The sequence below is a fragment of the Equus caballus genome, chromosome 9, assembly GCF_041296265.1.
Source record: "Equus caballus isolate H_3958 breed thoroughbred chromosome 9, TB-T2T, whole genome shotgun sequence".
Taxonomy (NCBI): Eukaryota; Metazoa; Chordata; class Mammalia; order Perissodactyla; family Equidae; genus Equus; species Equus caballus.
Window position 1 is genome coordinate 3,342,177 of NC_091692.1, and position 17,801 is coordinate 3,359,977.

Consider the following 17,801-nt stretch of genomic DNA (forward strand, 5'->3'; position numbering starts at 1 on the left):
TACCATGATTCTCTCAGTCCCCTGACCTTAAGACTTCCCCATCACTTTCCATTCCTCCTGTTGAATTTATCTCCAGGTCTCACACATCAAACGCTACTTATTCTGCCTAAAAGGTATTTCTCAAATCTGTTCTTTATTTCTCTTTCCAATCCCATTGTCATCACCCTATTTTAGCCTTAATGTTCTCTCACAGTGGCGTAACTGCACACATTTTCACCTTTGCCTCTAACCTCTGCATCCCAGGGCCGAAAGCATCTTCTCTCCTCATCATGCTACTCCTGTGCTCCCCAGCGTACGGTCCTAGTCGTGCCACTTCCCTGGTCAAAAATCTTTACTGGCTTATTGGCTGAGATCCTAACTCAGTCTGATAGTCAAGGTCCTCTCTAATCTGGCCCCAAATAACTTTCCCCACTGTTTCCAAATACAAAACCACATAGAGAAACTAAATGCTCAGAATTTTTTAATGCTTTATGGAAGCCAATGTACTGTGTCTAAGCTAAACCATCTAAAGCCTGCCTGCTTTATTCATCCCAAATAGATTACAATTAGATTATAAGCTTTTTAAGGCTGACGCTTTCCCTTGTGCATCCCCATGGCCTACAGTATAGAAATACTTACAGGAGAAGGAAAGGAGGGGAGGATATAAGTGACTGAAGCTGATAAATATTCTGTGTCCAGTTAGATTTTTTTAGCCCCACTCTTAACTACTGTGTACTCCCAGAGTAGTAGACTTATGCCACATCCCAATGAGACATATCCCAAAGGTAAAAATACACAAATTGGATTATGTACTATTACATGAGAGGTTTGAGTTATCTGCAATTCTACCTCCAGATGGGCCTGACTAAGCCTCATTCAGCACCACTGAGAATATCTGCCATGGCTCCTTTATTTGGAATCACTAAGGAGGTGCTAAATAGCTATCTATGAAACCAGGGGAAAGACTGAGAGCCCAGGGAAGTTTGTACGTTGAGGTGTGGTCCCTCTTCCTGAGGCCCAGTATTTAGAGTTTTAGCTATTTATCACTTCACAGATGAAACAATTTAGGAAGGCAAGAAAGATGTCCTAAATAATTGGAGTTGAGACCACTTATCAACTCTGTAAAACTAAGCTTTCCAAATAAAAAGTATAGCAACAGAGAATATGGAGAAACAGGAAGCATGAGTCACAATATTCAACACTAGTTTGGTTTTTCTTAAAGGCAGCTAGAGCACATTCAATAATATGTCCTAGAGTTACTAAGACATAACCTCACAATGTAAACCTCAGATAAAAAGCTGACATACATGAACAGTAAAAAGGAAGGGGGAGAGGAACAAATCTGGCTTACTTTCAAAAATGGAATCCTAAGGAAAACTGTAAACTTTGGCTCATTAAATATCTTTCCTTTGCTCAGTATTCATAGTTCTACACAGTCTTAACCACGTTACATTGTGCCTGATTGTATATTTCTGAATATACTTATTTATATACATACATATACACATATACACAAACAGCCTATGAAACAAATCTGTAGTATTATAACTAAAGACAAGATCTGCTTTTAAATTTTTCTCATAATACCTATTCCAGAGCTGGGCACACAGGAGACACCAAATTAATATTTCTGATTGAGCTAAGCTTGCTATTTTGCCTCCAGTATTAGATAATAACATCACAACTGACAAACTGAGAAAAGCTCTCCACGTTGTTTACAGCAGTATTCATATTTTCCCCTCTCTACTTTTTAAAACAAAGTCCTGAACCCACCCGAAGATAAGTCTGTGGCTGGTGTCTGCTGAAGATTCTGGCTTCTTTCGGACACGTGTTGCTCAGGCAGATTCTGAGTCGCCGTGCTGGATTTCTGTGGAGTCACCGGAGTCGAGGACTGAGAGGAAGGCTGTGTGAGGTCATCAGGTGGGGGGACCGGAAAAACCACGGGCTTAGACGAACTGGACTCTTTATTTATAAGCAGCACGTGGATAGGTCCTGAATGACTCTTTAAATTGATCTGGTATTTCTTTTGTCCATTCTGACCCTTTGAAGTTATGGGGTATAAACAAATGAATGAATATCAACATGTCTTGCTACCTTGAAACATTAAAAATAGGACAGGCAAAGATGTTTGGGAGTAACTAAAACCACACAAAACAAAGTCATTAGGTCAGAACGCAAGAGTAGAGACCAAGAGTAGAGTTGAGGGCTATAAACCACTTGCCCCTAAAAATAAGCTTTTCTCAAATACTGATAGTCAAAAACTCTCAGTTGTAGAATTCTGGCAGCCATCCACTTTTACTGTAATTGTACGAGTCAGTGCATTCTCCATATATATGGACTCCATCGCTGGCGTCGGCTGCCGTGGGTGTGGTCATCTCAACGTGCTGTCTTAAATGGCAACTATGTCACAAGTCAAAACTTTTTCCATTCAGTAGGCACAAAGACAACTGATTTTTCCTACAGAGATATAAGTGTAGAGTTCCTCCGTTTCAAAGGTAATTTGCATCCTGAGGGTTCAGAATCCAGTAATATAAACGCCTAAATACAAACTACTAGAACAGCTCTGGAGAGGGAGGCAGATGATAATAGTAATCTTTTTCTACTTCCTTTTTTGGTTGTTATAGCTTTCAAGTCAGTTTGTTTTAGGAACTTTGAATCCGAAAACTAAAATCATGATACTTACATTAGCCTATACTCAATAATTATCTTCGACTCAGTAAGTCAGAAAATGTTTTTAAAAAGACCTAATTTAAAGCAATGTATTATTGTTGATATTTAAATTGAACTTTTCCCTTCGTTAGGATTGTTATGTTAGTGATAGAGACTGATTTTGTAAAATTATTGACTGCATCATTACTCACTCTCTGATATCTCACAGCTCAAAGAAAAGCAAATCTTAAAAAAAGTAAAATGTTAAATGATTCATTCAGCCACTTCTATAATTTCACTAAAGTACTGAACACATCCAAATTCAGATGTCAATGTGTTCAAACAGACATGAAAGAGTTTACACACAATCACTCATATTCAGCTAAAGAAAATGCATTTGTCCCTCTTGAGACAGTAGATGCATTTTAACAGAAGTTATCCTACATACCATTTCTGGAATAGGTACCTCCAGCTGTGTACCAGAAGGTGCTTGAATGGCCAAAAGTGTATCACCTGGTCAAAAAAATAAAGATTTTAAGATTTTAGAAAATACCACTGCTCCTGGCATACAGTGGCGAGAGTGTGCGCTCTAGAGTCAGAATGCTTGGGTTTGAATTCCAGAATAGGGGACCCTGGGCTTCGGTTCTCAATTCTGTAAAAGGGGCAAAATATACTTACTGTATAAGTTCATTTTGAGGATTAAATGAAGTAAATAAATATATTAGTAGGTCTTAGAAGAGGGTGAATACTCAGTGTTAGCTCTTTTATTAACAAACTCAGCTCAAGTTAATTGTACTTTCATTCAATCTTGTGGAAAGGCTGAGATTCTTGAAAACTTTTAGCCTCAAATAACACTGTTTACTTGAAATATCTAAACTACTTAAATGAGTGGGGATTCTAGAGACTAGGTATGATACACTGAAATCTCGAGCTTAAGTGAGCTTACTTTTGAAGCCAAATTCTACAGTAGTCTCTGTAGAGCTGAAGATTAAGAATATTTCCCCAAACTTTCTTCAAAAGCTCAGGAGATATGGAGGCAAAGCAGAGCAATAAGGCCACACATATTGCCAACGCAGTCTTACATGGAAAATCAGATTCCACTCGGCAAGGTGGTTGGCAGATTGTGTGTGTGTGTGTGCATAATACACCAGGCTGTCCTTTTATTAGCCATGCATAATTAAATATAAATGCACATGCAAAATTTCATTTTACTTGTGTCATATGTAATTATGGGAAGACAGCCCCTCCCGTTTTAGTTAATACATTATAGCATCATTTCAAGGGGGGACATGGGGGTAGGGAATGGAATAGGGTTAGGATAATTTTCCTGGTTACAAAATGGATTCACCTCACCCTGTCCTCATGCTTTCTTTGGGTTCCATTTGTGACCAGCACACTTGCTGCATATGGTTTCATAAACAGTGCCAATGAGAACGGTGTTCTAGTTCAAGTTCAGTCAGTGACTGTGATTCCGTCACTTTGCGATTGTTGCTTTATCCCTCTCTGACTTAGCTGCCTCTCCCCACACACAGCTGATACCTACCGATGCGAGCAATGAAGTGAAAGCTGCAGAAAGCAGTTATTGTCAGGAGAAGAGAAAAGAAAGTAGCCTATCAAGACACAGCTCTGTAGAGTGAGACAAAATGTCAACACCGCCTGAAAGCAATGACTTAGGGTGAGCGCGTGGGGAGTTCTGAATCACTCTATCCTAAATAGGTCAGAGAAGAATGTCATAAAAAATGTGCTAACGGTACTTACCATTAAAGCAATTACAGATGTCTTCATGTGTTACATAGGAAAACGTTCTGTCATAAGAGTTAAGGAATGACATTTACATCAAGGTCTAGGCATTTAAATTAAGATAATAAGTCTGAAGGCCAAAATAAACACAAGACCAAATGCATGAAGGGGCCGTCACACATGGTCAGATACAAGAGAACAGAAGTCTTTAGTCTGAAAAGGCAAAGACAATCAAATAAAGGTCCATAAGAGGAGCTTCCATCCTTTCCTCTGAGAAGAAGCCACTTTTGATTTCTGTGACATCTGAGGACCCTTGGGAGAGAGATGGAAAACATTCCTCATGGAGACAGGGGTTTCTGGGGAAAGGATATTGATGGGAAAAAGAATGCAATCGGGGTGAGTACAGAAAGACCATATAAGCCTCCACATCAAGAATCTTCTGAGGTCATGGTTTGAGGAACTGGGAGAGGACAGGATCTTGGAAAGCAGCGCAGCAAAGTCCAAGATCTACTAGTTAATGGTTTTTGGATCCTGGGGCCCCACAGAGCACAGCTTGAAAACCCCCATTGGTATCAAACTCTTCAGGAGCTCTGATCCATAGGAAGGAAATAACAAATGAGGTCATGGACTTGCTCACCAAAGACACGGCAACAGGAAAAATTAATTGTATGCATTAGTCAAAAGTTCATGAGAGGTGGTACAAGATAAATGTAGTTAAGATGTTCCATAAGAGTACAGGTAAGTCTGCAAATTGAGAGAATAACAGATATCTAAGAGGACGCAGTGATCGTGAGAAACACATGGAGTATATCACTAATGTTTTTCCTCCCAATATAACATGATAGATACCCAAGCCTTGGAAACCCACCCTCCAGAAGGTACTATCTTTCAGTTAACATTAGGTAGAAAGTATCCTGGATTGATTGCAGGCCCATGATATTTCATTTTCAAACCAAAATTAATTTTTCAAAACTTTGAGAGTGGCTGACTATTTACCACTTCAGAACACTGAACATAAGGACTTAAATCCACCTGTGCACTTAACCATGACCTCTACTCTTCACAGACTCCCGAAGCACACTGTGGCTAGCAGGTTGCATCCTATCAATGGATAGACCAAAGGTAAATAAATGTGTTTTTCTCCATACAACACAGGAATGATGTTAATAGATGTATCATATAAGTTAAAAAGGTAAAATTTTAAAAATGTTAGTATAAATTATTAGAAGATTATTATAAAATTAAAATGTTATATTCACTTGCAAAGCTTCACTCTCTAAAAACACTAGAATAAAGTAACTGATCGTCACACTGGGAGAATAAGCTATACAAACACACATTCTATAGCCACACACATAACTTATTAAAAAGGATATCTATTATTAATGGAGTCGTCCATCACATTTTTGATGCTCTGCTGTAGCCACAACTTCTGCTGATCAAGTTCTCTTTCCTTCAGTTCTAGATCTTCAATTTCCGCTTTAAGATATCTTAATCTATCTATGACTTCTTTCGTATTACAGCCAGCACCTACACCTCTTAAAGACATAGGAGAATTAATAGCCCCACTATCAGACCCAGGTTAACGTCACTTCGTTTTGTAGTAACAAAACTGACTCAATTACTAATATATTCAAGACACAGATATTTACACTCTTCTAAAAATCAAGCATTAAAATCCTTAGAATATTTAAACACCATTCCTCCGAACATGTTTGCTTAGAAAATTTATTGGCAAGAAGAATCAAAGAGCAAAAATTCTCAATATGTTCGAGAGTGGTTTTTGTCATCTGGAGGGTCAGGCTGGTGACCGAGGCACCAAAAGGATGTCAAAACCACATGGTCACACCTGGAAGCTTCATCATGTAGACTGAGAGGCCAGCAAAATAAATTACAGTCTTTTAATATTTTGGTCAGATTTAGGCTAAAAACATTAACAAAACTAAGCCCAAAGGAGACAAATTTGCGGAAAAGAAAGTATTTATTTGTCACATTCAAACATACAACCATACAACAGTTAACAAACGACAACATGTATTTCAATCAACTATTATTTACAAGGTACATATTCCCAGAGATAAGACATAGTTCCTGCTCTCAGGGAGTTCACATTCGTTGGGCAGGTAAACAATTAGAGAAGGATGAATAATACAAAGCAGTATGCAGTGTGTGCCTAATGAGCAGTTTGAGGGAGGAAATAAGAGTGTAAATTAAACAGCAGGGAGAGCAAGGGAACATCGCAACACAGGAGTGCCAGACACAGGAGCCCAGAGAGGTGTGTCTGTGCAAAAGTGAGGGGCTGGTGTGACCAGAGTGGAGGGCTGAAGTAGAGGATTTAGAAAGGTCAGATTTCCCAGAACATTGGGAAGAAAAATAAAGGTCTTAGAATAGAATACTGGTTTGTAACTTACTTCCATTGGATACTATTTTTTGACTTTTTTTCAATCAGGTCGATTCCCTCCAAGACATTGGTGATGTCATAAATTCTTCTTTTTTGCCTCACAGCCAAAGTATCTGCAGCCTGTTTAAAAAAAAAGGAAGGAAGAAAGAACAAAGAACAATGAAATAAATTACAATTCATATTTTAAAGCAAAAAAGGGTTGGTTATTAAGTTCACAGCGTGAGGGCCAAATCCCAATTTTGACCCAGTCAGTTGCTTGGGAACAATGGCTGGGTATGTTCAAAGCATCTCTCAAACATTGCAAATACCAAAGAAATTATTCCATTTAAAAGCCAGCAGCTGTTGGAATGGGGAAAAAAATGAAGAGGTCATGACACAAAGCCCATGAAAATAAAAGAACACAATAAGAATACTTCACGTCACCTTATGGACTAATTCTGAGGAGGAGTCTTAATTGCCCACCCATGTCACTTTCTATCTTATTTCTCTGTTCACAAGCAGTCTTGTCTAAAGAGAGCCTTAATTATTTTTTGAAACTTGGAAAAATTCTATCTCAGCAAATTTTTGAATAATGAAGTCAACATCCTTGGGGGGAAATTCTGAATTATACATACATTGCAATACCTTGAAATACACGATCTTCATTTTTCAAACTCACAACGAAAACAAAGGAATGAATCATGCCATCCCAACACAAAGCATAAAGTCAACAAGAAATCAAAATCTATGGCACAAGGTGGTGGTACTAGCAACTATTACACAAAAGCTTGGTAGTTTCATCCACATCAGATAAAATCAACAAAATATTTCATGCTATCATGTTATGAGTGAATTGAAGAACACTGTACAGTCCCTCTAATTAGTTCCAACTCACATTTCTGACATTAGTTTCCCAACAGAATAAATAGAACCTCTAAGAAGAGGTTAGCCTACAGTCGTTTTTCAGAGTGGATTAGACACCAAACTATCTTGAGTGTGGAGTCACATTTTAAGTTTCATGGTAGTAATGAAAAAACACATTTATGTCCTCAGTGACAATATTCAGCACAACATCTAAATTAATGAATAGGATTTAGCTTCATACAATTGGTTACCAGCTATCACTACTTTCTTAATTCTGTAAAAAAAAAAAAAAAAACAGCTCCTACAAAAACCCAGGACAGCATACTGTTTGTAATCTGGACCTTCCATCCATGGGGAGCAAGTGTGATAACAGCTACTGCTCACTGCACAGGCATTCGGACACTTCAAGGGAAATGTCAATTCCATCAATTGTCGTGCTAACAAAAATACTAGGTTGCTATTGTCCAATCCTTCAGGTCTTCAGGAAGGGGATTCTGGCCTCAAACAGCGGACCAGGAGAGTCAGTAGGACGTGGCAGAGAGAAGCAAGCACTGGAAAGTGGGGCTCTTTGAGTCCCCAACTCTAACTTGGCCCATCTCTTCTAGAGCACCAGAACAAAAGCAGGTCTAGGCATGGTTTCATCGATAGCCTCTTCCCTTGTTCTTAGAAATTCCCTCCTGGTTTTATCTGCCTTCACAGTTTCTGTTCTTGAGTCTGAGGCTGTTTCTCTGAACAGCAATAGTCTACTGCAAAGTTCACCATAAAAATCTGGAGTTGTGGATTCATTTCTCGCTTTCCTCTGAAGAGGTCCTAGTAACAAGTAGCCCAGAACACCCCAAGCCGGCTCTGCGTGATTCGTATCCATGTGCTCAGACACAAAAGCGTTCGCCACCATAGCAACAGCTCACTGCCACGGGATGAGAACGTGTTTGTATGCACCCGAGCACAGCAGCTATCCTAGGTCATTAGGCAGAGAGCCATGCCATATCACTCGGCTCAAAATTTTTAAAAAACTATCTTGTTTATAATTTATTACTGCTTAACAATTTCCAAGTTTAACATTTGATTTCCAAAACTAAATATTATTTTTTAAATGCTTTTCTAACTAGGTATATAAATGGCCCCCGTGTAGAGAGCACATCACTTAGAAAGGATGTCCAGAAGGCTTGTAGTCCAGCAGCCCACATGTTCTGGAGTCAGGCTCTGGGGTCTGGCACACCTCAAGCCAGCCCCTGGGCTGCCACTTCCTGTCACCAGTTGGCCTCAAACTCATTAACCCTCATTTCTTTTTTTGTAAAATGGGATAATAACATATGCTGAATTGCGGGGATTACACTGGATAGTCTTAGCACAACGTCTGCTGCATAATTAACACTTAAATGTTGGTAAAGTAACAGCCTCATCATGAAATACAGGTTGAAACAGGGGACACCGGGTAAGATTTAGAGTTTGTGTGTATATGTATCTACCATGTTTGATGTAGCGTTTTAAAAAGTTGCACGTGAATTCTTAAAAACTTTTATTAAGTATACCAAGACTTTCATACTTAATAGACTCATACAATGAATCAACACCCCCTTCATTCATTCATTCAGCACCTACAAGATGTGCCAGGCTCATTCTGGGTCTTAAGGACACAGCAGTGACAGAACAAAGTCCCTAATAACATACTAATAATTTTGTCAGGAGGCATGTATGTAGGAAGGGGCTACATTTAACGGGGTTTTCAGAGAAGAGCTCGCTGATAAGGTCACGTTTGAACAGAATGGAGGAAGTGACCCCTGTGAACAGGTGGCAGAAGCAGCTGGTGAAGGCCCTGAAGTCAGGGGACAGGCTTAGTTCCTTCAAGGAAAGACAGGCAGGCCAGGGTGGCCAGAATAGTGAGTGTGAGGGAGAATGCTGAGGATGGGAAGAGTAGGAGGAAGAGAGGCAGGAGGGAGGGGAAAAGAGAGACAGACAGACAGATAGGGAGATGAAGATGATGATAATGTCGGGGAGATAGCAAAGGGCCAGATCACCAGGGTCTTGCAGCCATTGTAAATAAAGACTTCAGCTTTTAGTCCCAGGGAGATAGACAGGCACGAGAGGGCTGTGAGTACACAGTGATTTGACTCCACATTTAAAAGGCTCTGTCCGGCTGCTCTGGGTGGAAGAAAGGAGGCTATGAGAAGGCAAGGGCAATCATCCATCCAAGAGACAGTAGTGGCTTGGATGAAGGGGGTAGCTGTGGAGGTTGTGAGAGACGGTGGGATTCTGGATCTATTAGGAAGGTATGGCAAGCCGCAGATCCTGAGTCAGAGAGGGGTCGAGGGTGACTCCACAGTTTTTGACAGGAGCACCTGGAGATGAGGAAGACGGCAGGAGGAACAGGTTTGGGGCACTGGGAATCAGGAGCTTGGCTGCGGACTTGGATTTCAGAATGTCATCCAAGGGGAGAAATCAAAAAAGACCACTGGACCTGAGAGTGTGTGGGTTAGGGGAGACAGCCAAGCTGGAGACGCGAATTTGCTAGTCATCAGTAAAAAGACATTCCAGGACACAGGATGGAACCCACTGGGTTCACCTAGGAGGTAAGCATGGAAAGAGATGTCCAAGGGCCCACCCACCCTGGGGTACTGCAGTGATTAATGTCTGGGAAACAAGGAGCGACCCGCCACTGAAGAGAAGCAGGAAGAGTGCAGTCTTGGAAACGAAGGGAGGAGGGTAAGAAAGAGAGGCCATGTCATGTACTGCTGTCAGGACGAGTCAGATGAGCACTGAGACCCATCAGTGGATGGGACTTTGCAAGGATCCTTGGTGACCTTGGTCAGAGCTGTTTTGGCAGAGTCAAATGGAGTCAGAAGCCTTAATGGAGAGATTTCAAGAAAGCGTAGAAGGAGGGAGTGGGCGGAGCAAAATGGCGCGGTGAGCTGACCCGGGATTCTCTCCCCTCCAAAATACAACAAAAGATTGGAAGAACTGAATTTCAGAGAATAAACATAATGCCAGCTCGTTAGAGACCTACAATACCAAGAAGGCGGAGATCATAAACCTAGCTTTATACCTTCGGAGGCGCCGGAACGGTAGGAGACAACATCGCTCCCTCCCCTAGAGTCTGCGATCGCTGCGGCGGGGGTCGGGAAGGAGCGGGGGAGGGGCCACGCGACCGGGGGATCATCCAGGACTCCTGCCGCTGATTCAGTGGAGACCCGCTGACGGGGGGAAAGCTTCTGTCCGCGGGGACCCCATGAATCAAGGGCCTTGGGAGACCAGAGAACAGAACTGATCTGAACCCAGACCGGCGCGTGTGAGTAACAGCCCCTCCCCCCTAACAAAGCCAGTGGGCGCAGCCATCTTGCCCCAAGGTGGAGCGCTAACATGCCGCTCTCGACCCCCATCTAGTGGCGACAGGCTGTAACTGCAACCGAATTCTACCACCATGAGAAAAAACCGCTCCTCTACCATCCAGCAATTTATAAACGATAAAAACACAGAATTAAGTCCTGAGGACTTGGAATTAGGTAAACTAAGTGATAATGAATTCAGAGCAGCTATAATCAAAAAACTCAATGAGGTAGAGAGAAAGAGAAACAAGCCGAGTTCTGGAGTTACTTCACAAAAGAGATTGAAATCATAAAGAAGAATCACACAGAATTACTTGAGATGAAAAACACAATGGACCAGATAAAACAGAATACGGATTCCCTGAATGCCCGTGTAGACAACCTAGAGGAGCAAATCAGCATAATCGAGGACAGACAGGCTGAATGGCGCCAGACAGAGGAAGAAAGAGAACTAAGAATTAAAAAAAATGAGGAAAATCTCCGAGAGATAATGGATTCAATGAGGAGTAAGAACATAAGGATCATAGGAATTCCCGAGAATATGGAAAAGGAAAATGGAGCAGAAAGTGTGCTTAACGAAATTATTGAAGAGAACTTCCCAAATCTAAGGATCAATGGAGAAATGTGTGTAGAGGAGGGTTTTAGATCTCCTAGATTTGTCAATGTAAAAAGACCCACCGCAAGGCACATAATAGTAAAGTTGGCAAATAGGAATGATAAGGAAAGAATACTCAGGGAAGTAAGAAAAAAAAAGAGAATAACCTATAAAGGAGCCCCTATCAGACTGTCAGCGGATTTCTCTACAGAAACCCTACAAGCTAGGAGAGAATGGAGTGATATATTCAAGGCTTTAAAGGATAAAAACCTTCAGCCAAGAATACTCTATCCAGCAAGAATTTCCTTCAGATATGAGGGAGAAATTAAATCTTTTCCAGACAAACAAAAGTTAAGGGAATTTGTAACTAAAAGCCCTCCCTTACAAGAAATCCTCAAGAAGGCTCTCATACTTGAAAAAAGAAAAAAGGGAGAAAGGGGACACAATCCACAGACTAGGGAGACCAATGGATAGAACCAGAACAGGATAGCAAATATTCAACTATAGCATTAGGGTAAAAATAAGGAAACTACCAAAACAAGGACGATCTTAGCACTCTAACTACAAATTAATAAGACGAGTTGGAATAAAAAATGAAAATAATTATTTAGGAGGGGAAGAGCAAAGGGTCTAAATCAGTATTGGTCGAGTAAGTAAGAGACCACCAGAGAATAGACTATATTATACACGAGATTCTAAATACAAACTTCAAGGTAGACACTAAAATAAAGTACAGAACAGAGTCACAAATCATAGATAAGGAAAAATCTAAGAAACCCAGCATAAGAAATTGCAGTATTAAATGGGTAGGCTAAAGCACACAGGAAAAGAAACACAGGAAAACAAGATAATGAGCGACAGATTGACAGCATTAAGTCCACATGCATCAATAATCACTCTCAATGTGAACGGATTGAACTCTCCAATAAAAAGACACAGAGTGGCAAAATGGATTAAAGAACAAGATCCAACAATTTGTTGCCTCCAGGAAACACACCTCAGCCCCAAGGACAAACACAGACTCAGGGTGAAGGGGTGGAGGACAATACTTCAAGCAAATAGCAAGGAAAAAAATGCAGGTGTTGCAATTCTCATATCAGACCAAGTGGATTTCAAAATAAGACAGGTAAAGAGAGACACAGAGGGACAATATATAATGATCAAAGGGACACTTCATCAAGAAGAAATAACACTTATAAATATCTATGCACCCAACACAGGAGCACCAAGATTCATAAAGCAACTATTAACTGACCTAAAGGAAGATGTTAAAAACAACACAATAATAGTAGGGGACCTCAACACCCCACTCACATCAATGGACAGATCATCCAGACAGAAAATCAACAGGGAAATAGTGGAGCTGAATGAAAAACTAAAACAATTGGACTTAATAGACATATATAGATCACTCCACCCTGAAGGAGCTGAATACACATTCTTCTCAAGTGCACATGGAACATTCTCTAGGATAGACCATATGTTGGGAAACAAGGCAAGCCTCTACAAATTTAAAAAAATTGAAATAATAACAAGCATCTTCTCAGATCATAGTGCTATAAGGCTAGAAATTAATTACAAGAAAAAAGCTAAGAAAGGCACAAAGATGTGGAGACTCAGCAACACACTACTGAACAAGCAATGGATCATTGAAGAAATTAAAGAAGAAATAAAAAAATACCTGGAAACAAATGAAAATGATAGCATGCCATACCAACTCATATGGATACAGCAAAAGCTGTATTAAGAGGAAAATTCATCGCAATACAGGCACATCTTAACAAACAAGAAAAATCCCAAATAAGCAACCTTAAAGCACACCTAACTGAACTAGAGAAAAAAGAAAAATGAAGCCCAAAGTCAGCAGAAGGAGAGAAATAATAAAAATCAGAGCAGAAGTAAATACTATTGAAATGAAAAAGGCAGTAGAAAGGATCAATAAGACAAAGAGCTGGTTTTTTGAGAAGATAAATAAAATTGACAAATCACTAGCCAGACTTACAAAGAAAAAAAGGGAGAAAGCTCAAATAAACAAAATCAGAAATGAGCGAGGAGAAATAACAACAGACTCTGCAGAAATACAACGGATTATAAGAGAATACTACAAAAAACCATATGCCAACAGAATGGATAACCTAGAGGAAATGGATAAATTCTTGAACTCCTACAATCTCCCAAAGCTCACTCAAGAAGAGGCAGACAATTTGAACAGAGCGATCACAAGGAAAGGGATTGAAACAGCAATCAAAAACATCCCAAAGAATAAAGCCCCAGGACCAGATGGCTTTCCTGGGGAATTCTACCAAACTTTCAGAGAGGATTTAATACCTATCCTTTTCAAGCTATTCCAAAAAATTAGGGAAGATGGAACACTTCCTAACACATTCTATGAGGCCAACATCACACTGATACCAAAACCTGACAAGGACACCACGAAAAAAGAGAACTACAGGCCAATATCACTGATGAACATAGATGCAAAAATTCTAAACAAAATTTTGGCAACCAGAATTCAGCAATTCATCAAAAGAATCATACATCAGGATCAGGTGGGATTCATACCAGGGACACAGGGATGGTTCAACATCCGCAAATCAATCAACGTGATACACCACATCAACAAACTGAGGAATAAAAACCACATGATCATCTCAATAGATGCAGAGAAGGCATTTGACAAGATCCAACAGCCATTTATGATAAAAACTCTGAACAAAATGGGCATAGAAGGAAACTACCTCAACATAATAAAGGCCATATATGACAAACCCATAGCCAACATCATACTCAATGGGCAAAAACTGAACCCCATCCCCCTGAAAACAGGAACGAGACAAGGATGCCTTCTATCACCACTCTTATTTAACATAGTACTGGAGGTCCTGGCCAGAGCAATCAGGCAAGAAAAAGGAATAAAAGGAATCCAAAAAGGGAGGGAAGAAGTGAAACTCTCACTGTTTGCAGACGACATGATCTTATATATAGAAAACCCCAAAGAATCCATTGGAAAACTGTTAGAAGTAATCAACAACTACAGCAAAGTTGCAGGGTATAAAATCAATTTGCATAAATCAGTAGCATTTCTATACTCCAGTAATGAACCAACAGAAAAAGAACTCAAGAATACAATACCATTCACAATCGCAACAAAAAGAATAAAATACCTTGGGGTAAATTTAGCTAAGGAAGTGAAGGACCTATATAATGAAAATTACAAGGCCTTTCTGAGAGAATTGGATGACGACATAAGGAGATGGAAAGACATTCCATGTACATGGATTGGAAGAATAAACATAGTTAAAATGTCCATTCTACCTAAAGCAATCTACAGATTCAATGCCATCCCAATCAGAATCCCAATGACATTCTTTACAGAATTAGAACAAAGAATCCTAAAATTCATATGGGGCAACAAAAGACCCCGAATTTCTAAAGCAATCCTGAGAAAAAAGAACAAAACGGGAGGCATCACAATCCCTGACTTTAAAACATACTACAAAGCTACAGTAATCAAAACAGCATGGTACTGGTACAAAAACAGGTGCACAGATCAATGGAACAGAATTGAAAGCCCAGAAATAAAACCACACATCTATGGACAGCTTATCTTTGACAAAGGAGCTGAGGGCATACAATGGAGAAAAGAAAGTCTTTTCAACAAATGGTGCTGGGAAAACTGGAAAGCCACATGTAAAAGAATGAAAATTGGCCGTTCTTTTTCACCATTCACCAAAATAAACTCAAAATGGATTAAAGACCTAAAGGTGAGACCTGAAACCATAAGGCTTCTGGAAGAAAACGTAGGCAGTACACTCTTTGACATCAGTATTAAAAGGATCTTTTCGGACACCATGCCTTCTCAGAGAAGGGAAACAATAGAAAGAATAAACAAATGGGACTTCATCAGATTAAAGAGCTTCCTCAAGGCAAATGAAAACAGGATTGAAACAAAAAAAAACAACCCACTAACTGGGAAAAAATATTTGCAAGTCATATATCTGACAAAGGCTTAATATCCTTAATATATAAAGAACTCTCACAACTCAACCACAAAACATCAAACAACCCAATCAAAAAATGGGCTGGAGACATGAACAGACATTTCTCCAAAGAAGATATACTGATGGCCAATAGGCACATGAAAAGACGCTCATCATCGCTGATCATCAGGGAAATGCAAATCAAAACTACACTAAGATATCACCTTACACCCGTTAGAATGACAAAAATATCTAAAACTAATAGCAACAAATGTTGGAGAGGTTGCGGAGAAAAAGGAACACTCATACACTGCTGGTGGGAATGCAAACTGGTGCAGCCACTATGGAAAACAGTATGGAGATTCCTCAAAAAACTAAAAATAGAACTATCATACGATCCAGCCATCCCACTACTGGGTATTTATCCAAAGAGCCTGAAGTCAGCAATCCCAAAAGTCCTGTGCACCCCAATGTTTATTGCAGCACTGTTTACAATAGCCAAGACGTGGAAGCAACCTAAGTGCCCATCGACAGACGAATGGATAAAGAAGATGTGGTACATGTATACAATGGAATACTACTCAGCTGCAAAACAGAACAAAATCATTCCATTTGCAATAACATGGATGGACCTTGAGAGAACTATGTTAAGTGAAATAAGCCAGCGAGAGAAAGATAATCTGTGTGTGACTCCACTCATATGAGGAATTTAAAACTATGGACCAAGAACAGTTTAGTGGATACCAGGGGAAAGGTGGGGTGGGCAAAAGGGTGAAGAGGTGCACCTACAACATGACTGACAAACATTAACGTACAACTGAAATTTCACAAGATTGTAACCTATCAATAACTCAATAAAAAAATAACAAAAAAAAGAAAGTACTAAGAAAAAAGAAAGCGTAGAAGGAAAGCGAGAGGGGGCAACTCTTGGGAAGCGTCTTGCGGCAAAGAACAGAGAAATGGGGCAGTGGCTGTAGAGAGTGTTGGGGTCTCTCCAGGAAGCTTTATTTCTTCCTTTCTCTTTTCTTTCAAAGATGGGAGCCAATTCAACATGTGACTACGCTGATAGGAATGATCCAGTAACAGGGAAGAAGGGTAATTCAAGATGCAGGGGAGAAAGGGGGCAACCACTATAGAGATACCTGTAGGTCGGCAAGGGAGGTGTGAACCAGACAAGCTGAGGGCTCAGCCTTAGGTAATAACAGGGCACATTAATGACTGAAGTCCAGCAGAGAGCCTGGGGAGATGGAGGTACCACAGTAGACAAGGCAGGGGGAGAGGTGAGACACCGTCTTCTGGTTGCCTTTTATTTTCTCATCAGTGGAGGGGGCTGGGAGAGTGAAGCAGGGAGGGGACAGTTAATGCTTGAGAAGAAAGTGTGAAATGTTCATCTAGGAGAGCAAGAGAGTGAGTAGTGTAGGAGTGCTGGAGCCCACTACTGGTCCTTTTGAAATTACGGGTCACGAATTTGTAGTGAGACCCATTAGCATCATTGTGCATTTCTCTCCAGCCCTGGAGAATGGCCTGGGGACTGACAAGGGGCAGGCAGAGAGCAAAATGGGGAGATGCTTCCTAAATGTACATGTGCATGAGTCAAATTTACCTACAACAGTTACACTTGCTATTAGAGGATTTGACCTATACAGCCATAAAGGAAGCACCCAATTGTACCACTCCAACTCAATTTTTCAGGAAAAGCAAACGAATAACATAACCCTCTGAAAGAAACAGCTCTCCCCTCCAAATATTAAATATTTTTCTAAAAGTATGTCACCGACGGGGAACAAATTGATGTCTATAGGTGGAACAAAATGAATGCTTGTGATGCTTTTAAGAGGCGGGAGGACAAATAAACCAGGAGAGCTGAGTGAGATCACACATAAGTGCTAAAAAGGGTTTAAGAATTTTGTGACCCCACCCCTTCACTTTAACACTGAGTCCACTGAGCCCAGTGTTACCTCTGGGAGGGAGAGATATTATGTGGTCTTTATTTGATTAGGATTAGTTGCGGCTCATTTGCTCAAGGATGTTCTCCTGATGGCACATGTCGCATTCAAAAGGGCTAACACAAAAACAATAACTACGGGAAACATCCTGTCTTTCAGGTTCTCCCTCTGCAAGACAGGTACTTCCCCCTCTTCCAGGACCAGGCTGCCAATACGTGTGCGCTCAATGGTTCAGCCACTGTACGTCAGAAACTACCATCACAGTGAGGAGGACCAGAATCCCACACCCAAAAATGGGCAATAGAAACACCACATAAAATCGATGACGTCTATACACATGCAGAC

General features: G+C 40.4%; 1 protein-coding gene and 1 long non-coding RNA gene across 4 annotated transcripts in view; one reads left to right on the forward strand and one right to left on the reverse strand.

The window, feature by feature from the left end:
* Positions 1-17,801, reverse strand: part of E2F5 (E2F transcription factor 5) — a 35,046-nt gene that overhangs the window by 2,115 nt on the left and 15,130 nt on the right. For 2 of the 3 annotated variants that reach the window (XM_023648369.2, XM_070222107.1), the window contains exons 2-6: positions 6,780-6,889; positions 5,745-5,906; positions 4,387-4,430; positions 3,077-3,141; positions 1,753-2,020 (exon numbers count right to left, since the gene is read on the reverse strand). In XM_023648369.2, coding sequence (XP_023504137.2) covers positions 1,753-2,020; positions 3,077-3,141; positions 4,387-4,430; positions 5,745-5,906; positions 6,780-6,889 — 649 coding nt within the window. Of the gene's footprint in view, positions 1-1,752; positions 2,021-3,076; positions 3,142-4,386; positions 4,431-5,744; positions 5,907-6,779; positions 6,890-10,655; positions 10,962-17,801 lie in introns of those variants that run through there. The other variant, XM_070222106.1, reaches the window with a different exon arrangement.
* On the forward strand, positions 5,376-6,965 carry LOC138915508 (uncharacterized). Its single transcript, XR_011421537.1, has 2 exons — positions 5,376-5,490; positions 6,874-6,965. It is a non-coding gene; the product is annotated as an uncharacterized lncRNA (long non-coding RNA).